This window comes from Botryllus schlosseri, chromosome 14 (assembly GCF_051294905.1).
Source record: "Botryllus schlosseri isolate E-star chromosome 14, Bs_hap1, whole genome shotgun sequence".
In the NCBI taxonomy this organism is placed as follows: Eukaryota; Metazoa; Chordata; class Ascidiacea; order Stolidobranchia; family Styelidae; genus Botryllus; species Botryllus schlosseri.
Genome location: NC_137249.1, coordinates 16,255,494 through 16,283,402, shown reverse-complemented (window position 1 = coordinate 16,283,402; position 27,909 = coordinate 16,255,494). Strand labels below are relative to the sequence as shown.

Here is a 27,909-nt window from a genome sequence, read left to right as displayed (position 1 = left end):
ATTTTATAATAACATCATTTCATACTTGACTTTCTGACGGCGACGGAGTATTGGCACTCTCGATTTATATCAACTAGTTAGTCAACAGTGTTTGAATCCTAAAAGCTCTTCTTTCAACAGTTAAAAGTTTGTCAAGTAAAAAAATTGTTAATGAAACATGTGCTTCATTTGCATGAATGAAATAATACAGCTGACAAGTTTTACCAGTAGCCTAATGCCACATTCCAATTGCAAAGTAGCCTATCTATGAAATTAAATATATTTGTTGTGCCGTTATTCATTCTGCATTGGTCATGCGTCATTAAATAGTATGAGTTGTCATAGAATTTTGATGTGTATATATATATAATAGAGGTCTCATCGAAAGCTATATTACTTTAGTACATTTCAAAGACTTGAAACAGCCTCAGGCCTTTCAGCAATCATCTTGTGCATCTCTTGTAATGGGAAGTAGCTAATAGCATAGGTATATTAAAAAACTAAATGCACTCCACAAAGCTATATTTCATCATGTATCTATTCTGCAAGATTAAAATATACTTTTGCCATTAATTGATTCATTAATGAAGCAAATATTGAATTATCTGCTCCAAAATTATGCTGTACAAATCATAGGTTCACCGCTCATGATATTTGAGTCATGCCGGGCGGCATGTGATGTGTCGGTTTCTGCGTGTTGTTAATATCTTTGACGATCCCTAACAAATGCATTACTTTCAAGGTTTCGCTGGAAATGAAATGTGCCGAGATACAATACGATGCCACCCGTGTTCAGTTGAACCAGATTATCGGAACTATTGAAGATGCTGGATTTGACGCAAAAGCGAAGGGTGAAGGTGCGAATGGGATTTGCACGTGATGCTTAGTTGATAAGCCCGAACTTCTAATTACACGTAATTGTGATCATGATATCGACTTTCCTAGTCAGACATATAGAGTCAATGTTTCCAGATCTCAAATCTAAACAAAGTTTGAATTGAAAATCTATTGATTGTGATGATTCAGTTTTAGCAGTAACTAAACTGCACACTGTGCACAGTACAAAAGTGTCTGATCCACTTGTTCCCATGTTATGCGGTTTGAAAAAGTGTTGATAACTTACAGAGATAACCATTCATATTTCAACCTTCCATTTCAATCTTGCCGTGAACTTGCACATGTTCTATAAATTTATATTCTGAAACAGAAGCAGTAGAAATACACAACTGGTGTTGGCGCCTTAATTTTTTAAAGCATGCTGTTGAGTGTGTCGTATGCCTCTTCATACTCAAAAATCCATATTCATGTAACTACACCGAAACTCAGCAGCAATAGACATACTCAGATGGAGCTATGACATCAAGTAAGACCGATCATATCGACTGCATAAGCCAATATTACTATTCTTCATGGATGCATATTCTATGAGGCTATATCTGTATACCTATAGAATGATTGGAGACAAATTTCAGTAGCGGGTCAGTACATTTCAGGTGCTCCATGCCATATTCCCACCTTCTCGAAACGTCATGAAAATTGGCATGCTTACAGAGCTTTGTTTTCTGATTTCAGAAATCCAAATTTCATCAAAAAAGGTCGACTAGAACCGAAGGTATGACTGTCCAACAATTGATATTTTTGTGATCGCTCAAGTGGAAAAAATGGCAGAAATATATACATGTAACTTGAATTTGCCATAATTGGATCAAATTGAGGCTGTTGAGGGCGAAACTTTCACACTTGGTCATTTATAGCACACTTAATGCATTTTCACCTTCTTTGACACCTGGGGCCGCCTAGTTCGACTTTGAACCCATGCTTTTACTTATGACTTTCAAAGGCACTCATGCATGACGTCAATTTTAATTGCAGATATCTCATGGCTAACAGGTGGTATCATCAAGTGTAAGGCATCATTGGAAAGCTCTTGGAAAGCACTTTCAAAATCAACAATAAAATTATTGGATATTTCATCGTCACATTAGAAAAATTTTTTGTGAAGAAGTGTTGAAAAAATTGTTGAATTTCGAAATATCCAATATCCAGTAATTTTATTGTTGAATTTGATAGTCCTTGTCAAGAACTTTCCAATGACACCTTGCATTTGATGACACCACCTCTTAGCCAAAATATATTTGCAATTAAAAACGACGTCACGCTTGAGCAATTTTTCAAGACATGAACAAAATCACTGGGTTAAAGGTTGTACTATGCAGCCCCAGGTGCCAAAGAAGGGGACAAATTATCAAGTAGGATGTAAATGAACATGTGTGAAAGTGTCACCCTTGACGACCCTAATTTGACCAAAATATAGCAAATCTAAATTGCATGTGTAAATTTCTGACGTTTTTTTCCATTTGAACGAGCACAAAAACAGCAATTTTTGAACGTCCACATCTTCGGCTGTACTTGACTGATTTTTATAAAATTTGTTTTTCTGAAATCAGAAAGAAAAGTTTTTCAGGCTTGTCAATTTTCATGAAAATCTGAGATTGTGGGGGCATATTTTAAATTTTTCTGGAGCACCTGACATAATATTACCCTAGCCTGCATTATTCCTATGGTACTTATTGATCCAATGCGATTCACAATAGCCCATTACTAGGCCTGCCACGACCAACTAGTGATATACGGTTAATATTGTCTTAATAATTTTCTCTGCTTTCAACAGTATCGTCTTTGCCATCTGACGTGGTTGTAGATGTGGAAGGGATGATGTGTGAGGCGTGCGTGAACACAATCCAGACAAATATATCAAAACTTCAATTCATATCGTCCATTCAGGTGATTACTAGATATACTATCAGCTTGCTTTTGGTCAATCTTTTGTGATAAGTTGGGTAGATAGGTCTGATATCATTTGATATAGTTTGATAAAATTGCTGAAATTTGATTTTTATTGAGCAAAAAGTAGTTTGTTCCACTCCCTGCTGTAACCTAAATAATGAGTCATGTTGGATACTGAAAGTCTTATATTCGTAAATAGGCTGAATCCGTATTGGTAAATTAGATAGGTTGATGTGGTCAAGTGTTCATAAAAATAACGACCTGATTCAGGTGAGTCTTGAAAACAAGCAAGCCTACATCAAGATGAACGCGACTTCACAAGCACACATTGATGAAGTCGTAGAGGCTATCGGGGATCTTGGATTTGACGCCAAAGTCAGTGAATGTGGCCCTAAGAAAAGGACGACCACTATCCGAATAGAAATCATCGGAATGACTTGCAACTCGTGCGTGCAAACAATCGAAAAGCAACTGGGCTCGTATACCGGTGTCAATTCTATAAAGGTGAATGCTTGTTTAATGTATATCATGTATGTCCGTACTTAATTAGTATGCGTCTTTCAAACTACTTTGAACTAAGCTGGCCAGTACGGAGTTATGAAAATATCTACAATCCTTCTGATATTTGATGAGTCAAAGTAATTCACTATGTTGTTTCGGCTCATTCAGTAGGCTACCAATTGTGTTTCTGACAAACTGTAATAAATACTAATTTTGACTGGTTTTCAGTCTGAAGTAATTGTATTTTTAATTTCCAAGCTAATGAGATGTACCGTAAACCGCCCGGGGTAACTTTGGACACTAAGCAGTAAAAGATTTAAATGATTATTGATGGAAAGGGGTTGCCGTTGGAGGTCCAGTTCTTTTTCACGAGGCAACAGTACCACAAGTAGTCTCAATAAAAGGTGGATTCATTTCACTACCAGATAAACTTGACCCCACATTGATAAATTAGTAGTGGGGGGTCAATTTCATCAAAATTGATGGATATTGAAATTCATACAACCAAACATAAATAGCATGGGAGTCATAGATTCAAAATGTGGCAGCAGATACCTCTAAGTAGTCTTAATCCATGGCGAAAATCACAGAGAGCTCACCCTTAGATCAATATAAGAAAATGTGATGTTCAAAGTTACCCCCTCAAATGTTATCAGAATGGGGTAACTTTTGAGAGTAGAAAACGTGATATTTAGAGCTCTGGAAAGTGGCTGCTTCATCTGTGTCCAGGTGTATAGTCAACTGAATTTGTTATGACCGGTCTGATGGCTTTTTAAAATGGAATGAGAAGGTATGAAAAAACGGGTCTAGGCAATAAGCCGAGAGATTGTAATCGGGTGTAAGCTACTTTGAAAACTCATCACATACTCTTAAAGAAGCGCCTGCTGAATATGGCATACCGTAAATTACGACAAAATATATCCATCAGAGTACAAAAGAAAGGGAAAGTGCATCTTTTAAAGAACAGTAAAATAATTGAAATCAACAATAAATCATGGTAAAATGCTCAATGTTTGCTGTCGATTGCTGACACATTTAAGAGGTTTTATAGACAATAGAGTGTAAAGACATGAAAAAACTACATTGTCCAAAGTTACCCCACATGCCGGAGTAACTTTGGACACGGATAATTTACAAAATTAGGTACTTATTTATGACCATGAAGATTTTGGATTAGTTCATTCTAATCTTTGCTCCATAACCCTTGAAAACCACAAAACTTGCCTCCCCTACACACTCTAAAATTTCCAAGATATAAAGCGAAATCGTTGAAAATGTCCAAAGTTACCCGGTTTACGGTAGTGATGAGATGTCACAGTTATTGTGCCAGTCTTACGTCAAGTCACTTGTGCCTCTCAAAATTATGGTTAAAAATTCCACACTGTCACTATTGTACAAGAATTAGTTGTCATTGTTCTGAAATAAAATGGAGTGATTTCGCAATTCTGTTGATTACTAGAAATCTTACATTTTAAGCCAATCGAAATCGCCCATTATTTATCCAATATTTCTCTGATAGAATGTGCGAGCCTTTGAGGGTTACTATTTTTATGCTACTGTGTAATGTAATTATTGCACTGATGAGTATTGGGTGACATACTCGAACATGTCATAAGGTTTCTTGCCGTCTAATGTAATTTTAATACAAATAAGCATGCTTTCACAGTTAGACATAGTGTGATCGTGAGAGTTTTTAGATTTTGAGACTATTTTTGTCTCAACACCGGCTTACATTCGATAATATGACAGTTGTCGTTGCACTATTTCAGTTGAATTTTTATGACAGCATTTCCGTTTATTCCATCTCAGAATCTTGTTATTCACCAGGGATCTAACGATTGACATACTATGCCCGTAGGCTTTTAAGACATAATGCAGTGATGTTATCTTGCATTGTGCCATACCACTACATCTATTCTATGAATTGCATCACTGCAATAAAACTTGCTGATTCGATTCCGCAAAATTAAAATTGGAAAGTGCAGCAAGTTGCACACTTATTGCACACAAGGAGTGACTTTCTTCATTGACATAAAAATTTTCTAGTAACGGACATGTTGGTAATCTGTTCTGGAGTGTAGAGTACAATAACATGATACCAAGAATTTGATGGATTTCAAATTGCCTGAACATTGTGCACTTTAGCTCAAATGCAATCTGTACAGGTGTGACTTATATGCTGTTTTACAGCCTACTGTATATATTCATAGGTGGTCATTGGTCAGTAATAAAGGGCTGCTATTTTTCAGTAGATTTTGCCTACTTCACTAATTACTGGTTATGTTTTTGGACTACTTTCACTGCTATTTGGGCAGTATTTTGGGCAAAACACTTTACACTTGAGATATTGAAAAGTGGAGAATAAGTTGGCGGAGATAGTAAAGTTAGTTGATCAGAAAGAATGCTAATCGTGTGATTAAATACTGCTAATCGCACGCATAAAGTTGGAAAAGGTGACACTTGATGCTTAGGCGAGGTGTCCCGAGTTTTCAATCAAGTGGCGTTATCTGTTGCATCATAATGAGAAAACGCGTGTAGGCTGTCAGTTGTTAATTGATTGAATGAAACAGCAGCCTGCTGATAATGCTACTGCCACTGCAATAGGTCAAATTATCATCATCGCGAAATGAAAGTCATACGGTACAGCTAAGAAACGAATCATGAGATTAACACTAAAAACTTTATGTGCAGCGATCAGCCGGTTTCCTGAATCCTGGGTTGATAAACCCTGACGAACACGATAATCGACTTTATTGCTAATCCAACTTTATTATCTCCGCCCTTAAATTAGTTCGGACACCTTTTGGTAATCTCTGCTTTTGCTTGTAATTGAGTAAAAATTACTGACATTACTTCTACTTCTCTCTGACTACTTTAACTTCTAGCTATATTGCATACGATTACAGTCTGTTGAGATTTTTTTCAGTCAAAGCTGAGTAAAACGTGTACTGTACAGTGTTAGTGGTGATTTTCGGTTTCACCTTTGTAACACTTATCACAGCCTTTGGAGAACCATTTGAAATTCTGCCGAGTCATTATCTCCATGTAATCCTAGCTGTGGCTTCATGTCAGTAATTACACAGCTTTATTGTCTTCAGGGTTCAGGCTTATAATATAAATGTAAGTTGAATAAATATTGAAACTTAACATAGATACAATGCCAGTATGGTATGTTGAGTAGGTGTTGGTTATCAGAATTTTAATAAGTAATAAACTGTTGGAATTGTCACAAATAATTGATTCAAGTGGATTGTCGTAGAGTCATAATCAAAACTTCAAAATTCTCAGACTGATTTCTTTCTTGGTCTTATCCTGCTTTTTTCTGGTTATCATCTAGCTGAGAAACCTTGGTTCAAAGACTGAACTGATATTCAGATCTATTAAGATATATCCAGACATTAACTCTAGCTAGTCGCCAGCTTATTTTACTCGAATTATTGTGATTCGTTAGTATCAGATTTCACCATAATAGTGACATAATAAAAAGGATGTTGTTGGCTTCAGAAACGTCTCCTCATAAATTCTGGTTTGATTTCCATCAAAATTCAACCTGCTTATTACTGTATTGATGGAGTCTAATATTACACTCTTGCTGGGAGCTGCTAAAGCCCATTTGTTACGAAGGCCTGTTTGGTAAATTACTGGTGATCAATGTTTTCATGACCTTTCATAGTAGGCCTACAGTTGATATCAACTGTTGCACTGAAATCGATTCCAAGTCTCTGGCTGGTTATGACAAGATTTTGTCAGAAAATGACTGTCAATAGATGATTGTAACTCATATAACTGATATACTTACAGAGTAACTTTACCTTCATATGTGGAGCAAATATTATATGCTTGTTTATAATAAAATATAATAAGAATAGGCTTTATTGATGTGTAGTTCACCGGTGAAAGCGCTGGAATATTGAGTGTCTGAATCACTAAATTTTGTGAGGAAATTATGTTTAATAACAGCTCCAACTGATACATAATATGCATGGGTTCAAAAGCAGTAACATCAAAGTTCAATGATGTGTAGTGCGTACCATAAATAACACACACATTTTGACTAAGCTATATCTGTACTTATTGGTCCGGTTAAATGTTGACTGAACGTCTTGTGAAAATTACTTTTAACGACCTTGTTTCACCATTACTACCTTGTAACCTGTAATTTGCTTCTTGAAGTTCCCACGTCACTGTGAATCAGAACAACATGGTTCAAAAGGACTTGTGATAATACATGAATACATATTGATTAATTTTGTGGGTGCATGTTTGATGTAGAATCATAGCAAACTCATATTTTGCTTCAGGTCTCGCTAGAAGACCGCGAAGGAATTATCGACTACAATCCGGAATTGATATCCGTCGCGCAGATGATCGACGCAGTCGAAGAGATGGGGTTTGACGCCACACCAAAGCTTAGCAGCACCGAACATGATTCCAACAACATGAAACCAATATCCGACCCACCAATCATCGACTGCAGCGCGCAATCCTCGTGGCAAAACACTCCGATAAACGGGGCCAGTCAAGATGTTTCGTTAACGGTGGAGGGGATGAGCTGTAAATCGTGTGTTCGAAAAATCGAAGGCAACATCCGCGATGTTCCCGGTGTGTTACATATCGCGGTGTCGCTAGAGAAGAAACGCGCCGAGGTCACGATATCGGAAAATGTCTTGGGACAAGACGACGTGGCGCAGAAGATCGCAGATTTGGGATTTCAAGTCACGAATTCGTCTGGGAAAATATTCAAAAAAGACTCGCGCAGATTGGAAAAACGCACGCCCGGTGAGGATACGGACAGCCCGCAGTTGCAGAGAATGCCGAAGGTCGCGGTGATCAGTCCGAAAGGAACAGAGCTGGAGATTGAAGTGTTGCACATGCCAGAGAAGGGGACCGACATGAAACGGTGCTTCATCGAAATCAAAGGCATGACTTGCGCTTCGTGCGTTAACAACATCGAAAGACATATTGGTATGTTTGTTTTTCTGATTAATTACTCGCAGCCAACGTAGCACGTATAGTCTCAGCACCTATAGTCTCGTAAGCCTGAGGTATCGGGTACTATCACTGATGGCTGTCTCATAGGAACCCAGCCGCTATTGATCAAAACCTGTGTTGTTCCCAATTCCGTGTAAATGGATATGGTTTTTGCAGTGTATGGTCATCAGTAGGGCAATTTTTTTTTACCTAAAAAACGAAAGATTTTGACCTAAAAAATGTAAACTTTGACATTTTTTTACGGAAAAAAACGGAAGATTTTAACCTAAAAATGTAAGTTTGACTTATTTTTACCTAAAAATATGAATTTTGACCTCAAGTATGCAAATTAGGTGTTTTCGCACATAATGTTAAAATTGTACTACTTGGAATATCTTCATTTCTGGTTGAAACTGGCTACCCTTGCGAAGTAGTTTGGCCTGGAAAAAGTTTTTGGCTCGAACACTGACCAATGTTTGCATGAAGAAACTAGTATTTTAACGAAATCTGGCCCTATGAAGAATTCCAGTAGTTACATCAGGTATTATGGTAGAAATAATTGAAATTTGTTGTAGTACAACGAAAAATACTTACCTACATTCTCGGGCAGAAAGTGCTGGTCCTTACTAATACTAAGTAGCTTGCCAAGAATGGAGAAAGAACGTTCAACAGCAGCAGTTGTTGGCTGGCAACACTGAAGTTGTGCGTACACTGCTGGTGACACACCGTTTGGCTTCATTCTGACAATGGTGTCTACATCACAATTTTTCAGCTTGCACTTTTTGATATAAGAACCATGTCAACCTATTTGTTTCACTTGACCGTTTATGATTCACAATGAGCAGATGAAGGGCCGTTTACAACGGTAGGCTACAAGCTGAAATCATTGCGTCGATCACCAAGCAGTGAGCAGTGATCTGGCATGGTAACTCTTCAGTCGGGAGTGGAGTAAAAATATGTCAATGGCTTATTGCATAAAAATACTAACCCGATAGTAATGGCCTGTGGCCAGGAATCAACCATTTCCCAATTATATTGGTGAGTTTGACTTGTTGAATCGATCTTTGACATTGTAGGCTAATAAGACGATGGCTCGTGCGTTGTGTGCGGAAATTGCAATGGTAGATTATCACAAACCTGTCATTTTCTAATAGCAACCTCTTCTAATAAGTAAACATTCTGGTGGGCTATAAAGCGTTTTGAAGAAAACCGTTGATTTCTTCAAATTGTTCAGCTTCTATGTTTGTATGACGAAAGCCCTCTACATTCTTTCTGTTCATTGTGTTGCTTTTTATTAATCATCCCATGAAATGAATATTGTAGTCCCGAATTGTGTTTGTATTCTCGGCACTCCGACCTTAGTCGTTTTAAGTTGAACAAAAACGAATCTCTGGAGCGCTCGGCTTCTGAGAATCTATATTATTGTATCTGTTGATATGTTTGCCGCTTATTTTCCCTTCCACTGTGGACTGATGCAATGCCAGTAATTCTTTGGGACAGATTCTAGTTAAGATCCAGCTGGAATTGTCCCTCTGTGAAAGTAGAATGTGGTCGGAGGCCTGTCTCGTGATTTTTCACGATCATTACCAACATCCTAACTCTGTGGAAATGTATATAGCTCGGGAGGAAGGTGTCGTCAGCATTCTCGTCGGATTGATGTCTGGCAAAGCCGAGGTCCGATACCACAAGGAATTGACAGATCCAGAGGCGATCGCTTATCTCATCACCGATCTCGGCTTTCCGTCGCAAGTTATTCCGGAGGATCTACATAAAGACGGCCATGTCGAACTGAGCGTGAGTTGCAAATATTTGGTGTGTGGATCGATCGTGTTAATATGACATTACGTGGTGCAATTTGCATTTTAAGTAGTCCTATTTGGGATTTATGTATTGGTTTGATTTCCGTAGCCTGCTCTCCTATTTCGATGTATCTGTTATTGCTATGCGACACGATAATCAGACAAACCAGATTATCCTGATTACGTCGATGTAAATATTGTCTCGCACAGCTAATTCGAGGTGTTATGAAACATTTGAGCGTGATGAAAATGAATCAGCTATACTCATTTTTATCTCTTCAAGGGCGTGACTGGTGCATTTCACTTTAAAATATTATCGAGATCTCTACCATATAATGGTTATTATAATGAGCATATTTGTTCTATTCTTCAACCGTGATTCAGCAATTAATCAAGCCGTCTACCGGCAGCATTGTTACTTGCGATTAGTCATCATCCGGTGCGTATTTGAAATTAGATGCCAGTGTAGGAAACGTGATTATCGCTGTTGGCGGGTCGGTTGCATTGCAGAATATCTCAATACATGTTAATTCCGTTTTAGGTATTCGGAATGACATGCTCGTCTTGCGTGCACAAGATCGAGACCTCCATACACGAGATGAACGGCGTGAACTACGCTTCCGTCGCCCTCGCCACGAATACGGCCGTCGTGGATTACGATCCGGACGATGTGGGCGTTCGCGATATCATCGAAAATATTAAGGTGAGACTACGTTTACAGCATGGCTTTGAGTGCGCTCTGATCACAGGTTGTGAGGAGCGCATGGCGCAGGAAGTGATTGATGAGGAAGGAATGCCATCCCATGTCCGATAGGCTTAATACGAGCGGGTATCTGAACTACAGAGCAGAATTGACTTTCCCATAAAAGCCTGCGCAATGCCGCATACCATTCTTTGATCCATGGGTTCTTAGCTTTTTAGCAGACCCCTAAATTTTTCTTGGTGGTTGCATTGACCCCATATTGTGACCAGGTCAAAGATAATTTATGAAACTGTACAATCAGGAATAAATTCCTAGTTCAGCTGACTGCGATATTTATGCAGCTGATCTTAAAATACAGGCTCGAGTCAAGAACAAGGACTGATCTTTTAAATATGGACAATGTAATTAGTTTTATAATTCTTGAGTCAACATTGACCTTTCATGGGCCACTAAGCTAGTCCATGGACAACCAAGGAATCCATGTGACCCAGATTAAGAACCCTGCTTTACTCAATAGGTTAAAATTGTGTTTCGAGTTGACCTGTTCATCCTTTATAATGATATCAATTGGCGGGAAATTATGCTGTTTGCTGTGCTTGGAAGGCAGAAAAAATGGTACTGTCAATACTCAAATTGAACTAACGTTTCACTCGCTGCCCAACACGTTGTAAAACATTCTAATTCCAGCTACCGAGATTTTTTTCAGGGCTGTTATTCTCTTTGTGTGCATTCAGGACCACCATTATTTTTACTCTCTCGAAACTTTGTATTACTAATTTTTAGAGTCTCGGGTTTGACGCGGTGGTGCGCGATAAGGACAACAGATCCGAGGCTTTGGATCACAAGAAGGAAATCCGTCAATGGAAACGTTCCTTCTTGCTTTCTCTCATCTTCGGCGTTCCCGTTATGGGCTTCATGATTTACTACATGGCGTCGGGCGCTCACAATCACCCCACTATCATCGTGCCGGGCTTGAGTCTGCATAACTTGATTATGTTTGTGCTTTGCACTCCAGTACAGGTGGGATTTCAGTACTTTTTGCTCATATACCATTGAATATTGCTACTAGCCTTGGCTAGGAGCTGGTCTTGTTAGTAAACTTTACAAATGTAGGGATCACAGTTATTCAGGTTCCGTGCGATCAGGATGCAAATACAATCCAGATCCCGCTTTTGAAACAATGATCTGTTTGAATGACAATTCCCTGTCGGTTCAACTTTCTATTCGGTCAGATACAATGTGTGTGTTGCTGCAAAATTTTAAGTGAATCACAATTATAAATCGGTTTTCAGGACGAAACATACATGTCGATAAAAATCTGTCTACTTCTGTTACTTGTGAAACACATTGACAGGCCGTGATAGTTTGTGATTCTGTAACGTTATTATACGGTATCAAGAATCAGTTACATGTAAATTCTAGGGATTTCTAGCATAACTCTACTTCTATCGCGTATTGATCTGACCGTGGGTTTAGTAGTGTTGTATTTTTCTCTAACAATACTGCAATCGTGTATTCAATTGCGTTGTACTTGTGATCAGTAAATACGTTTCAATGAAACCTGGCTGGCCCTCCATACCTTAGGGTATTAGTTGACGATATCCCAACTATTTTCGCCACCATTGAACAAATCAAACTCTGTACAGATATTTGGCGGGCGATACTTCTACGTCCAAGCGTACAAATCAATAAAGCACGGAACTGCAAATATGGATGTGCTGATCGTCATGACGACCGTCATTGCTTACGTTTACTCTGTGGCAATCGTCCTGGTCGCTATGGTCCAGCAGAGTGCGGTGAGTATGTGTGAATGTCCGTTGCTCTGATCAAGTAATCGTCATTTACTTCATTTTTAGTCTTCTCCGAAAACATTTTTCGAAACGCCGCCAATGCTATTTGTATTCATCGCTCTAGGGAGGTGGTTGGAGCATATTGCGAAGGTATTGTTATGAATTTTAATTTGGAAATATTGGGTAGCAGAATATTTTTGACAGAATTAGACTGAAAAACAGTATTCGCTTTCGATGTTTTGTGTTGAAACACAAGTAGTTTGGGTAGTTACCGTAATTTTCCATGTATGATGCGCAAAATTTTACCGATTTTTTGCCCTAAAATAGGGGATGCGTATTATGCATGGGTACAGCAAGCCTTGAAAAAAAAATCCCTCGATCAAAAACTTGAAATCACACCTTTCTTCATGTTTGTCTAAATCGAGCATCACCTCTAGCCATTGGGCCCCGTAATTCGTATTATAGAGTGTAACGCGCTGCTGTTGTTGCCAATTAACGAAAAGCGTGTTTCTAATTAAGGAGAGTCGTCTGCAAAGTACGCGATCTCTTGCTGAGTTGGTTTGCCGTTAGTACGCGTGCGCTGCGCGGCAATCCTTGTTGAATGTTGATTCATCGCGTCAACGACAGGCCTTAACAATCGCATACACATGAGGCCATGTGCGCAAGATATAATCGCTTGCGTAATCATTCGCATCTCTAACAGGACTGGTGCGCCCAACATAACCGTTGGCCTAAGCAATCGCATCTGTAATTGTAATAGGCCTCGTGCGCAAGATAGATGTCGTGTGTCGCTAGCCTGAACTATCGTGTCGCCGACCTCACAGGCTTTGGGCTACTATCTCCTCTCGTTTAGAGACAATGCCGTTAATTGTGTTTTGATTAGCGATCATCATGTCACGATCGTTCGACAGTGACATCGCAAAACAGAACAACATCGTGTACTAAAACGCAACTATTCATGTATTGCGAATGCAGGGTGCGTACTATACATGGGTACAGGCTTTTTCCCAGAATATACACGTCATTTTAAGGGTGCGTATTATACATGGGGGCGCTCTATATTCGGAAAATTACGGTACTTGTCCTTGATTTTGTGAGTTTTTGGGCTTGATCCATGACACAACCCTGTAGGCTACTATTCGGAATTGCTTTGTAAAATAGTTTTCGTATTTTCACTGAGAAGTTTTGTCTTGACATACAAGTGAGCTGAGTAGGTAGTTTACTTGCTTAGAGATTTTGTGGGCTTGATCTGTGACGGAAACCGATCTTACTAACGGGTGTATTTTTGTGTCGCAACTTTCTAATATGCAGATGCAGAGCCTCGACTCAAACGAATTTAAACAAACCATACTCGTTCGCATAAAATTCCGGTCTCCCATATGTCGACGTAAACTTGGTGTAAAGTGTGTGATTATTTTCTGAACACACACAGTAAGGTTGATGTCAAGATTTGGTGTTACATCTATAGAGCCGACTACAGATTGCAAATCTGAATATGCCGAAAATTATATTTACAATCAAATCAACAACCAATCAACCGGAGATTTCCTCAATTGCGTAGAGAAACAAAATTTTTTTGAATCCTGCGACTTACAGACTGCCTATCCTTGTCTCTTTCCAAGCCATTCCAATACTACTAGCACTCGATTAGTCCGAAATGGAGGAAGTTCTTCATTACTGACCACCTCTGTGTGTGTCGTATCTCCAGGGAAAGACGTCGGAAGCCCTCGCCAAGCTGATACAGCTGCAGGCCACCGAGGCGACGCTGGTGAAGTTTGACGAGACCAACTTGAAAATCCTGTCGGAAGAGGTGATCGACGTAACCCTGGTGCAGCGGGGCGACCATCTGCGAGTGAAACCTGGCACCAAGGTTCCGGTGGACGGAAAAGTGGTGGAGGGCACCTCTATGGTTGACGAGTCGCTGATTACAGGTATTTGTAACCGTTCGATTAAGCAGGCAAAGCAAATTTTAGATGCTAGATATGAGTGGATATAATATTTTGGAAGTCGTAATCAGTTTTTAGTTTCGAATCATGTCCAAATGCAAGTAGTTTTGCATTGAGAACTGTTCAGTTGAAGTGAAATTAGTCAAAAACAACTACTGGAGGCAGTAGTGCCAGTATTGTATTAGCAGTGTAACGCCACACGGTGTTGGATTCGTGAAGTATTAGAATAGCCGTGAACGTAGACTTTGCTGTTCAGGCGAATCGATGCCCGTCACGAAAAAAGTGGGCTCCGCTATGATCGGGGGCTCCTTGAATTTGAACGGGGCCCTGCTGATGCAAGCCACCCATGTCGGTTCGGATTCGGCCTTGTCGCAAATTGTCAGATTGGTCGAGGAAGCGCAAACGTCGAAGGCTCCCATTCAGCAGGTGAGACCCATTTGCGGGGTTCTAGAACTACTCACTTTTGAAAACTCGCAGTGACTAGAACTACAACTCGCGACCTAACACGAACCAACTAAAACAGAAATAGTTTCAATTCCAACGCTACTCACATGTTTGAGATATATGGCTTTTGACTCCCAGAACCCACCCCGTTGCTGCACTGCTGTTAATAATGATGGCTCTGACCTCTGACAAGAACTACTCACTTTTCATAATCCGCAACTAGAACTAGTTAGTTGTCTGTCAACTAACTAGTTTGGTAGTTTGTACAAGCCTGTAGGCTGGACACTAGGGTTGTCCAAAATTTGGAAAATGTTACAAATCCTCCGTTGTAATGTCTTATTCTATAGATTATTGATAAAAAAACGACACTGGGCCTAAAAGAAACTCACAGGAAGGCCGTTAACATTTCGTGCAAAGCGTTTGAAAGTAGCTGCCGAAGAATGGGCGTGCCACCGACCATAGAACGGCGAGAAGACTAGTAATCACGAAACCACGGCTCTTGATTGGCTAATTGGCTATGCTTCAATGACCACGACTGCAGCAGCTTGATGATGAGGTGATCAAGGAGTCTGCTACCGGCGGCGATTCTGAAAGCGCATTGTATGTAGGTTGGCAGATATTGATTTAGGATTGATTCAGGGTATGTTGAGGTACGAAATACATGATGTACAAACAACAGTTGCTTCACAAAAACGTCAAAAGCATGACTGCTTTATTGTGAAGGAAACCGCCGTAGCCTATATGCCTTGTTTTCAACGAGGGAAAGCATAGACGCTTATGCGAGTGGCGACAGATTCCTAGTTTCGGAAAGGATCTATCATTATTGAATACAAATATAAAGCTTAACAATGACATTACTTTGCCTGTCTGAGCTTATTGGGCTCCGGTTGTAGTACATAGTTGAAGTTTTGAAAGCTCTAAGGATCGGCTGAATCAGCGGGTTAGCTTGGCCCTTATCAGATGCTTTTACATCAAATTGTATTCACTTGCAAGTGTTTTCAAAGTCCTTAATGCTGGTGCAGAAAAGAGGTGTAAAAGTAAGCACATACTATGCTGGATATGATATGCCAAAGTCCTTGATAATCGTGCAGAAAAGGGGTGTAAGGCAACGCACAGACAATAGTGCATAGTATCCAGCATATTGTTTATATCATATCAAGCATATAGTCCGTGCTTACATTTACACCTCGTCTCTGCGGCATCATTAGGGACTCTGAAAACACTTACAAGTGAATTCAATTTGCTGTAAACATCTGATAAGTGCCAAGCCTAACCGATCCCTAGATCATTCAAAACTTAACTATGTACTACAACCTGAGCCCAATAAGATGACACAAATTAAAGTGTCATTGTTAGGCTTTATATTTGTATTCAATAATGATATAGCCTTTCTGAAACTAGGAATCTGTCGCCACTAGCATGAGCGCCTATGCTTTCCCTGGTTGAAAACAAGGCATATAGGCTACGGCGGTTTCCTACACAATAAAGCAGTCATGCTTAAGACGTTTTTGTGAAGCAGCTGTTGTTTGTACATCATGTATTTCGTACCTCAACATACCCTGAATCAATCCTAAATCAGTATCTGTCAACCTAAATACAATGCGCTTTCAGAATCGCCGCCGGTAGCAGACTCCTTGATCACCTCATCATCAAGCTGCTGCAGTCGTGGTCATTGAAGCATAGCCAATTAGCCAATCAAGAGCCGTGGTTTCGTGATTACAAGTCTTCTCACCGTTCTATGGTCGGAGGCAAGCCCATTCTTCGGCAGCTACTTTCAAACGCTTTGCACGAAATGTTAACGGCCTTCCTGTGAGTTTCTTTTAGGCCCAGTGTCGTTTTTTATCAATAATCTATAGAATAAGACATTACAACGGAGGATTTGTACGATTTTCCAAATTTTGGACAACCCTACTGGACACGGACATTCAGTAGTGCGATCTTTGACCTCGTATTAGGGCTGCTGAATTTTTAGAACAACACAGATTACGCTACCTGTGACAGCTTGTCTGATTTGTTTCTTGAAATTTAATTTCAGATTGCCGACAGGATTGCCGGATATTTCGTTCCTGGCGTGATCGTCATATCTATGATCACTTTCGTCGTATGGCTGTCCATCGGGCTCACGCATATCGAAGTGATTCAAGACGTATTTGCATCACACAAGTAAGACTGATTCGGTCTGTCTTTTTTAGTCAATGACTTACGTTAAGCCCACATGCATATTGCAGTAATTTCAATCTTTTTTCTTGTCTTGAAATTACATGCGCACTCTGCAGTCTATTTTCATTTATTTATGGTTGTGACTCGTTATGTAGCAATATTTATATAGTTTGATATGACAACATCGGTCATAGCATTGTATTCTCATTGCATACTAGAAACGAATTTTGCTTTTTGAAAATTGGTGTAGCTGAGGCTTCTGCGCATGAATCATAGTAAATCCCATTTTAATGCCATACCTACAGTTATTGATGCGTACATTGTGCTAATCTCTTACCCCTTTGTGCTGATGCATAGTTGCCACACTTTGATCATTATCTTTATACAAATTCGAGAAACGTGATCAAAAACTGCTTTAGCTTGAGACCACAATAACCAAAGTTATTGCCGAAGGCAAGTTGGATTCATTCATCCCAATAGGCGAACGTAATCATCTAGCTTTTAGCCTTACGTGCTTGCATTACGGAAAAGTAATCATTGATGATACTTGATTAGAAGTCGAAGCAGGACCAGTAATTTCTATTCTAATAGAACTTGCAATTGACATGGCATATTAAACCACTTGACACGGGTACATTATGAAAGGTTTCAAAAGTTCTACAGTACATAATTTGAAGAAGTAGAATTGAATTGTGCGTTGCAGACTTTGGTCAATCACAGGTTACAGCTTTCAAATAAGATCAATTTTTGAAATAGTAATCCATTATCGTTAATCATCACCCTGTTATTATGACAGTAATAAAAGTGAAGCAAATATACCCTGACTTGTCAAAACCTAGGAACTTTTTAGTTTAGGCTCGATGAAAATAGAAGTGGAAGTACTCTAGAACAAACCCACTCTAGTGAATAGTGCATTGAGACACAAGCCACTTGATTATTTCACAAATTAGCTTTGCTACCGACCAAATCTGACAAATTGCACCAAAGAATTTCAATGTTACAAACCTTGTTTTTCAGTTACTTATCGGACAAGGAAATGGCAGTCAGATTTGCGTTTCAAACAGCAATTACGGTACTGGCCATCGCCTGCCCTTGTGCCCTGGGACTGGCAACGCCAACCGCCGTTATGGTCGGTACTGGGGTCGGCGCGCAAAACGGGATATTGATCAAGGGCGGGGAACCTCTCGAAGTCGCGCATAAGGTGAGTGTCGGTGAGGAGCAGATTTAAGATTTTCCAAATTCTGTTGCAAATTTTAATTTCGAAGCTGTATCGAAGACCCGTTAATGGCTCAATCAAATTCTTTGAAAACGTTGCGAGAAATTCACATCCAAATCCAACCAAAATCTTTTTTAACCGTTTTGTCTTAAATCCTGTTTTAGATTTTAGTTTCGAGTCCAAATTGAAATCCGGTAATATCTCGAAATTCTTGAAATATGGTAAAAACCATGAACATTATCGTGAATTGCACGTCCAAATCCTGTTCCCGATTTTAGTTTCGAGACCAAAACTGTATCCGGGAATGGCTCAAATTCTTTGAAAGGGCGGAAGATAATTGAGAATTGTTGCGAATTCTGCCCCCAAATCCAAATGCGGTCGAAATCTTCGAATCCACTCTTTTTCAATTATACATGAAGTCATTTATGGGGCGTTGTCAATCGGCCATTGGTCGACGCCCAAACGCTTTTGAGTTATTCTTTGTTGATTTCCGTTTTCCACACAGGTAAAGACAGTTGTTTTTGATAAAACCGGGACCATCACGCACGGAGAGCCGGAAGTTCAGAAAATCGTGAGATTTGACGATGATGACCCTGACGCGCCTTCTCTACGTTTTCTGACGGCCGTTATCGGCAGCGCGGAAAGCGCCAGCGAGCATCCACTCGCCCAAGCCGTTGTCAAATACGCAAAAAAGGTGATTATGCTATTATATTATACATTTTAATAGTAGAAGAGCTTCTTGGAGGTACAGAACTTCAATATACAATTAAATAGTATATTCATATTGAAATGAACCCGAATATTTTCGGCTGACACTTTTAATAGTATATTCATGGCAGAGATATATTGAAACCGTTGATTTTCGAGCTGACACTCTTCAGGGGCAACCGTCGGCTAATGGAGAATTTCAAAAACACGCATCTAGCTACAATGCATACAACCCATTATGACGTCATAGAAACAAACAACATAAAATACAGACAAACCGCGAGCGCAGCAGGTGGTCAATTTTTAGATTGACTAAAAATTCCTTCTGCTGACACAAGCGCGGTCGGTGGATTTTAATATAAGCCGATTCCAGTGCAGACAGATGGAAATGAGTGTGGCCTCTGTACCCCAAAGAGTCTCTTCAGATATTATATTATCATTGGACCAAGCGTCTACCGAGCGATTATAATTATCACTCATTATGACGTCATCCATATATAGGCAAAAGCTGAAATTGTATCTTTCATTCGAGTGCAGATAAAATATTGTGGAACAGAAATAATAATTGAACGGTATATTCATATTGAAATGAACCCGAATATTTTCGGCTGACACTCGTCAGGGGTAATCATCAGCAACCAGTAAGGAATGGGAAAGAACATCGTTTATCAGCAGCCCCGATTATTCGAAATTCCATGCCGGTGACGTGATATTTTGCGATACGATTGTTGATATACAGTGTTTTTTCCAATTCTCTACTGGTTGCTAACGATTACCCCTGACGAAAATATTTGAGTTCATTTCTATATCAATTGTACATTGAAGTTCTGTACCTCCAATAAGCTCTGGAAATAATATTGTATTATCTGCCATGATTATGACATATCCTATGTCCTGAAAGCAAGGGACAATGCGTAGTGTAGCCGCCCGTCGATGCGGTAACACATTTAAAAAATTCAAATTTGCTGTCAGATTTTGAAAGTCGAGGCGCTCGGGACCACGTCTGACTTCAAAGCTATTCCGGGCTGCGGCATCGAATGCACCATTACCAATATCGAAGGGGTGCTTCTGAACAGTATAAATGCGTTCAGTGAAGAGGTGAGTGGATACAATTATCTTCAAAATTGCGAATTCTAACGAGACTAGGATTCGACAAATCTTTTATCCGGCCTTTTTTCTGGACCCATAGAGACCGACCATCTACGGCGAACCCCAAGTTTTCGTACCACGTTACACATCTAGTACATTACTATTGCGTGCTGGTGCATGAAAGGAACTGTGCTTCAACAACAGCATTAAACGACCAAAATTCATCATTTTACATACAAGACAGAACGAATATAATGAAACTTTACTCAATATCAGAGTGACCTTTGTTGTTCGAGTAGCTTGTGTGTCTTGTCCTCCGCCTAACCCCTGAGACTGGCTCAGCGAACCCCTGGTTTTCGTTCAAATTCTGGTTAAAAACTGCTGGCTTTACTTGAAGTCTCCCACAGTTCATATATTTGTATGCGCAGTGCAATAATGAGTTTGAATATTTCGGCGCTGTGCTTCCGTAATGAGAATCTGCAATTTCTTAATTTCTTTTCCATGAAATCTTTTACAGGATGGGATGGAACTGAAGTACTTTGAGAAAGCTTTACTTTCACGTGCCGGCTCCAGTGTCAAAACGAAAGTTTTACTCGGCAACAGGGAGTGGATGCGTAAAAACGGCATCGAGATCACCGAGCATGTCGACAGAGTCATGAGCGGTAAGTAGGCCTACGTGGTTTGGTTTTGAGAAATTTTTAACACATTCACCTACTTTTTCGTGAATAGATTGATTTTCAAGGTTGTGCTTTCTCTCCATTGTCTGGACCAGCTTTGACATCCAATAGTTGCATTGATTTTGTTGGTATTGCTATCTCAACTTGATCACATTATTTTTACTTTCTCATCGTCACTAGCATTTATTTATCCTATCTGTGGCCATACATTTAACTAATGAAGTGGGCTGATGATTTGAGATCATGGTGTCTTCCACGCAGAGGGTTGCCATGATGGTGGAACCGTTTTGTTGGAGTAATAATACGCGTGATGTGTTTTTTCCAGAGTACGAAGGCCAAGGCCACACAGCAATCCTGGTCGGAATGAGCGATAAGCTCGTTTGCACTTTGGCAATCGCCGATACCATCAAAGCTGAGGCGGCGCTTGCGATTCATACTTTGAATCGGATGGATATCGAAGTCGTTTTGCTGACTGGAGATAATATGAAGACGGCAAAAGCTATTGCTGCGCAGGTAAGAGGCACCCTATCGTGTTATGCTCCATCATACATATATGCACCACAGATAGAATGTTTATAGCGGAGGTTGCCAGTAACTAAGTACTTCTAATTAATCAGAATTTAGCCTGCTTGCACTGCTTCCTACAGTGATTATAATGATGATGTTGTTAGCCACTTTCGCTTATACTTAACAGTTTTCAGGGATAAACTTGGCCTAAAATGCATGGAAATAGCTACCCATGAGTAGAAATTTCGATGTTACTTCTAGTTAGGTACCAGCAAGGACTACCTTGACTACCCCTGTCCCTGCTGTCAGGCCTAGGCTACATCCTACGTGACGCACAATGAGAAATTGGTGATTTTCGTTTCCAGTGTGGAATCAAGAACGTGTTCGCCGAGGTCTTGCCTTCTCATAAAGTCATCAAAATCCAGCAAATTCAAGAATCGGGCACCAGGGTAGCGATGGTCGGAGACGGAGTCAACGATTCGCCGGCCCTGGCTCAAGCCGACATTGGGATCGCTATCGGAACTGGTACAGATGTCGCAGTGGAAGCAGCTGATGTTGTTTTAATTAAGGTGGATAAACTACTAGATTCATTTCTTTTACTGTGTATTTTTAAAAAACTTGGAACGGTGCTTCGTTTTCGAGCCCGTTTTTTGCGAGTATAATCACAGCTTGTAATTATTTCTCTCAGAACGACCTGATGGACGTCGTCGCCGCGATTGACTTGTCAAAATGCGTGATTCGCAGGATACGTCTCAACTTCGTCTTTGCGTGCCTTTACAATTTTGTTGGTATCCCTCTCGCGGCCGGGTTATTTCTACCTCTCGGCGCTACGCTCGAGCCCTGGATGGGTTCTGCTGCCATGGCGTTAAGCTCGGTGTCGGTCGTACTGTCTTCGTTGTTTTTGAAACTGTAAGTAGATCTCTGGAATATATCTACTTTTCGTCTTAACTTTGAAAGATTTTTTAAGCCAAGCGTTCTTTCTCTAGCTGGAAACTCGGGCGTGTCGTCGCTTGATATCAGATTCGCGACTTTTGTTATTTAAAAGACAAGTCCCGTTGATGGTATCATATGTAGAATATATTTGGGTGAAGGGACGGTGTTTGTAGAGTCATTGCGGGTGTGACTTGTGATTAGCATTCATAGAATCAAAGCATGATCATTTTCAAGTTTTGGGATATTTCTAGGATATCGTAGGATTAGAGATTTAGGTGTAAACATGTAGCCTCGTTAGATTTTCATGCATATACTTGTGATCACACTGGCAGCCGGATATGGTGGCTATATGCTCCCTATTTACATTCATCATTAGTAGATATTCAAAAGATAGTTTCACAGTCTGGAAGTGATTTCAACCAGACATGGGGTGATTACTTCATGAATGTAATCGATTGCGATTACGATTACTTCTTAATGACGCGATTACGATTACGATTACGATTACAGCAAAATCAGAAAGTAGTCGATTACGATTACGATTACATTGGAAAAGTAATCACGATTACTCACGATTACATTTATTTTGCACCTTAGAAGCTATGCTGGAAGACAATATATGGATTGCGCCGAAAAGGCCTAATAAGATAACAGGCTCATTTTAAAAAAAAAGCGTCATTTGCTTGTTACGTCATAATGTACCCATTGCCCATTTTTATAGAGGTCAATTTATCGCGCCCAACGATTTGCGTTCTTGTCAGGGCCATAACTGCCGCACCCCAAATTTCCAAATAGGGTGGAGAGCTAGATCGAAGGGAACTCAAAAAGTATTTCGTAAACAAACCTAAGTTATAGAGTATTTTCGAGGGATCTAATTAACTTGAAAATCCTGTCTAGATCAGTGATTCCCAACCGCGGGTCCCAGCTAGCCTACTTGCGACTCCCATTGACGTTGGAAAATCCAACAAAAGTAATAAAAAAATCAATCTATAACAAACAAAAAAATGATATTCAAAAATTACACTTGCTTGGCTTGGAATCTGGAGTCTATAAATAAGGGTGGAGACCAATTCATTGGCTGTCGAGTAGCGATTCTCTACTCAGCAACGATTTCGTTATTCAACTCACGTCACAAAGTATCCTCACACTCAAATGCGTTTGAATCGGCACTCAAACCTAAGTCTGCTCAGTTACAGATTTAATTAGGTACAGGTGGTGTTACAACACGTTTTACAACGCTCTATGACCATCAAACCAATGGATCATTTGACTTGATTGTTAAGTTCAACGGCCGCGTTGACGGAATGAATGCTTTTTGCCCATGATGAAATTGTTTTCAAGTCCTATTGTAGTTAATGAGGCCACTGACCCTATAGTAATTCAAAACTTGAGTTCCCAGACATGCAGTCAGATAGAAGACATGACAATTAGTTCGTGCGTCTCACGAAAGTTTTTCTTTTAGTCTGCTGCGTTTGAGCCACTACAATATCTTTTGATTATATAACAAACCGAAGGTCACGAATTAACAACATACACTAAAGTAATTATGACAAGATACCAGCTATTATAATTATGAAATACGTGCCTGCAGCTCTGCAGGTAGGTGTAGTTGTGTGGCGAGATAGCGTAGCGGTATATAATCCACGGCTGCAACACTGATGGGTTGCGGGTTCGAGTCCGACGGAGGTCGACTTCAGAAATCCTACCAAAGTGTTGGAGGTTTATCTATGCTCATCCTCGCCGCCTTATCCGCGTAAGCGGTGTCCTACAAAAAGCCTTGAAGTGGGCCGTGCTACAAGTCGGCAGATACGGAATCAAAAATGTAGAAAATCGGCCTGGTCTAAATGACAAACACCATGATTACGTCAGACGAACAACCTCTACAGGTAAATCTGACCATCGGGGGCTGAGACGGAATAAAAAATTAATGCAATTACTAATATTATTGACGAAATTCAACTTGAGATTACCACCAACGTCTGGACTGGGGGACGAATTGCTATTTTAGTCCTGCTTCCAGCTACAACCAACGCTAACATGATATATAAGCGGCAGGTCCCAATGTTGAGAAAATATTTGTGAAATAACGATTGGCACCCGTTTCAAGTAGAGTCATATGAGAATATGACGAAGTGAACATAAAATTCTGGCTTCAACTTGATACAGATATTGTACTGCAAGCTGCAGTTACGAGAAACGGCCAAAACGGCTCGGTTATGATATATATATATCACCAGCAGCTGTTGATTTTTACTGCTTCGTTATGGAAACCGCAATTTGACTAGTACAAAATGTAAAATCTTTGTCCGGTGTACGTACGTACTAGATAGGCCTACTGCTCGCCAAGCAGCAACGGTTAAACTGCGTTTAAATAAGCATAACCAAACATCAACACATAAGTTACTATTTTAAACTAGGCAGAGCGGAGACAAATTATACTGCTGCGAGGTAGTGCATGGCGTGTGGAACGTGTTGATAACCTGATACACAGCACGGCGGGTGTTCTTGCAATCACGCTAATGTACGACGTACGTACATCGAATATCTATTTACTGTGGATACTTCTCACGCAATGACGCGCCAAGCTAATAGGCTGCTTCTGACGTAATAATGAGCAGTGGCGTTTGAAAATCAGACGTTTGTGCTACCACGAACCTGGTATGATATCTCTTCCTTGTTCACGAATGTTCATATGTCATAGTCCTTGTACAAATAAAAAGTAATCGTTCTTTCACAGAGTAATCGATTAGATATGGGAAGTAGTCGATTACGATTACGATTACTTCGGAATTTTTTCGAATGTAATCGATTGCGATTACGATTACTTGAAAATGCTGTAATCGTCGTAATCGATTACGATTACTAATCGCGATTACCCCATGTCTGATTTCAACTAAGCGGTGTATGTCTGGTTGTTGGGAAACTTTTGCAATTAAAAGCGATGATCGAATAGAGTTTTAGAATACAGATCAGGAATCATTCGTGGCACTTAATATGTCACATGAGTTAGTGTGCTACATGCAATTGGCACAAGGTATGATTTGACAAAATACGATCTCTAAACAAGATGCATGACTTGCAGGTACAAGAAACCATCTGCCGAAAAGCACGGCCATCCCAGGTACATAGACAGAGACAGAATACTAGAAGATGATGATGTGGTAGTTACGGTTGGTGTGGGAGATCGTTTGCCTCAAAGAAAGAAGCCTACGTTGGGCTCCAAAGCCAGCGATATCGGATTATCGATCAAAAACAAACTGGCCTCGATAAACTCGTACCCGATTTCGAATCCGTCAAACGACGGACGCGGCTCATACCGAAGCTTGGATATCGAAGCCGGTAATGACAAGAAGACTGCTAAAAGCAAGGAGGACCAAAAGTCATCGGACAATAGCTATTCCGTGTCATTATTAAGTGCCGAAGGTTTTGAACGCAGCCATCTCAACGACGCATGAATGTGACAAAAGTATTTTCGAAATGATGCAGATTTGAAATGGCAGTCGTTATATCATTTGTATTCGATAGGGGGTTAGTGCCAATTATCGTTATGGAGCTTCTAAGCCGGAATTTTGATCACTGTTTTCTTCCGGTGAATTAGTACTACTGTTACGTACGAGTATTATTGACGCAGCCATTACATATTTATAATGAATGTAAACTTTACACTGAATAAATGTGTCGATTTTGTAATAGCGCCTGGATATGTCATGCGGTACTACATCGTAAAAATCGAACTTGAGTTTACGTTCAAGAAGTTATGTTGATGGTGCTGGTAAGTTTTGGTACGTTTTGGGGTACTAACACAACTTCCGTGCCACTAATTCGAGATGAATGATGTGCAGCATGACAATGACACCTTTGCATTCCTTATGAGATATTGTTTACGATTTTCTGAAGTACGCTCGATGCCTTGCTGCCTCACGAGCAGTGCAATATTATTGTTCTGAAAAGGCTGTTGTCATACTAACCAAGATTTGGAATGTTATCGGCTGTGAGCTTCTGTATCTGAATCCTGTTCAGCGTCAAAGTTCTTATGGTGTGAATTGCGGTTTGATGAATGAAGCAATGTGCGATTATTATGGCATTACACAACTCTGTTATGTTGTTTTTCTAGGTTGAATTAATGTATATATAATGCGCTTGGTATATTACAATACATGAACTATATCTGATCAGTATGTTCCTACCATTTCGATGAAAGCTCTTTGGTTTGCAGACGGTAGCTTTTGAGGGAAAATGTTTATTTCGGCATGCTAATACTAGTCAGACAGGTAAAAAATCATATTTTGAGCAGAAGTCCAATTTGTGTAATCGAAATAATTTTATCGTCACCACTACACATGCTTCTTGAGACTTTATTACCTCGCGTATACGATGCAAACTAAATGAACTACAAAACATTTTCCTGCACTTTTCTAAACCGTAGTAACACACGACCTCAATAGGATGCAAGTTGGATTCGGAATTTCAACGCCTGACCAACTACGCCATGAAGCTAGACGAGAGCAGGGCAACCGAGCGTGTATATATAATCAAGAAGACAAGATAAAGCTTGTAAAAGTGGACAAATTTTGGTTACTTATAGAGTCCACAGCGTACACCTAGTACGAGTGATTTTTAAGCACAAGCTCCAAGGTTTCAGTAGGATTTATGTTCATCAACCTTACCGAATCCTTTTAAGACCTTCTTGCATATCCTTATCCTCCCCTTAGCCATGTCTAGCAACAATCAAATAAATGACACTTGATAAACTCACTTTCCCCTCCCATCCGCGGCACTCATTCGCAATGCCTTACCAGACGAGTCCGCAGTCGTACCACAATAAAAAACCTTTAATCCAAACATCTGAAGTTCGACCACACGCGCAACCATCACTAGCAACGAAGCTAACCCCGAACACGGCCTCGTAGTTTCACCGGATCAACCCTGTCGCTAAACATACCCAGCGAGCCCCATTTCAGCTCAAGTACTGACCGGAAAACGTCCGTTTCCGAGAAGTCCTCCGCAAGCATCCAGCTACGTCGTTGATAACATTCGGCGAGACCGGTTGGGAACGAGGGACATTCTCCGGAGATTTATATGAAATTTTGCCATTCTTCGGACGGCCTTGGCACGAATCAGACGGCGGAGAAAAGGCGTCCGATAAATCAGAGGTGTTAACGCAGAGAGAACTTGTCCCCGTCAGGCAATCTGCAAGCTCAGGGGCGTCGCCATGGGCGGCTGGGTTAACTGGCGATTGAAACAGACTAGCCAGCGACGGCAGTTTCATATCAGGCGTCAACTCCGAATTTTTGTTCTGGACCGTCGAAAATTTACGTGGCGACTTTCCTTTGACGGGCGAGCGGAACAAACTTCGCAAAGGCCGCAGTCTCGACTTTGGCATCGATTGCGACCTGTCCACTGGCGGCTCTGTCGCCGAATCTTCCGGGATGGCGGCAAAGCAAAAATCCGAAGCCGATTTGCGCGGAGAATGGAATAAACTGGTCAGCGAACGGCGGCCTATTTTCGGTGAATGATCTTTCTTAACCCCCTTCCCGGCGATAATCGGAGTCGAGAGGACGCCTTGCTGGTGCTGCGATAGGGACTTGGCGCGTGTGACGCTTCTGGAGTCTTTGCCGTCGCAGTAGAACGAATGCCGGCGGGTCAGTTTTAAGCTGAACCGAAAAACGGATGTATGAGAAGGTGTCCGGCAAGGTACC

General features: G+C 40.4%; 2 protein-coding genes across 2 annotated transcripts in view; one reads left to right on the top strand and one right to left on the bottom strand.

Moving 5' to 3' along the window:
* The window catches only part of LOC145456414 (copper-transporting ATPase 2-like), a 26,888-nt gene extending 506 nt beyond the window's left edge, over nt 1-26,382 (top strand). The window contains exons 2-21 of the mRNA XM_080334528.1: nt 722-836; nt 2,651-2,763; nt 3,037-3,270; nt 7,569-8,232; nt 9,857-10,032; nt 10,579-10,740; nt 11,524-11,760; nt 12,387-12,536; nt 12,597-12,680; nt 14,239-14,461; nt 14,733-14,902; nt 16,956-17,083; nt 18,098-18,281; nt 18,802-18,990; nt 19,977-20,102; nt 20,611-20,755; nt 21,096-21,283; nt 21,643-21,846; nt 21,966-22,186; nt 25,293-26,382. Coding sequence (XP_080190654.1) covers nt 722-836; nt 2,651-2,763; nt 3,037-3,270; nt 7,569-8,232; nt 9,857-10,032; nt 10,579-10,740; nt 11,524-11,760; nt 12,387-12,536; nt 12,597-12,680; nt 14,239-14,461; nt 14,733-14,902; nt 16,956-17,083; nt 18,098-18,281; nt 18,802-18,990; nt 19,977-20,102; nt 20,611-20,755; nt 21,096-21,283; nt 21,643-21,846; nt 21,966-22,186; nt 25,293-25,665 — 4,086 coding nt within the window. The 3' untranslated portion in view covers nt 25,666-26,382. The remainder of the gene's footprint in view (nt 1-721; nt 837-2,650; nt 2,764-3,036; nt 3,271-7,568; nt 8,233-9,856; nt 10,033-10,578; nt 10,741-11,523; nt 11,761-12,386; nt 12,537-12,596; nt 12,681-14,238; nt 14,462-14,732; nt 14,903-16,955; nt 17,084-18,097; nt 18,282-18,801; nt 18,991-19,976; nt 20,103-20,610; nt 20,756-21,095; nt 21,284-21,642; nt 21,847-21,965; nt 22,187-25,292) is intronic.
* The window catches only part of LOC145456416 (uncharacterized), a 15,988-nt gene continuing 14,166 nt past the window's right edge, over nt 26,088-27,909 (bottom strand). Inside the window, exon 13 of the mRNA XM_080334531.1 lies at nt 26,088-27,864. Within this exon, the coding sequence (XP_080190657.1) occupies nt 27,168-27,864 (697 nt within the window). The 3' untranslated portion in view covers nt 26,088-27,167. The remainder of the gene's footprint in view (nt 27,865-27,909) is intronic.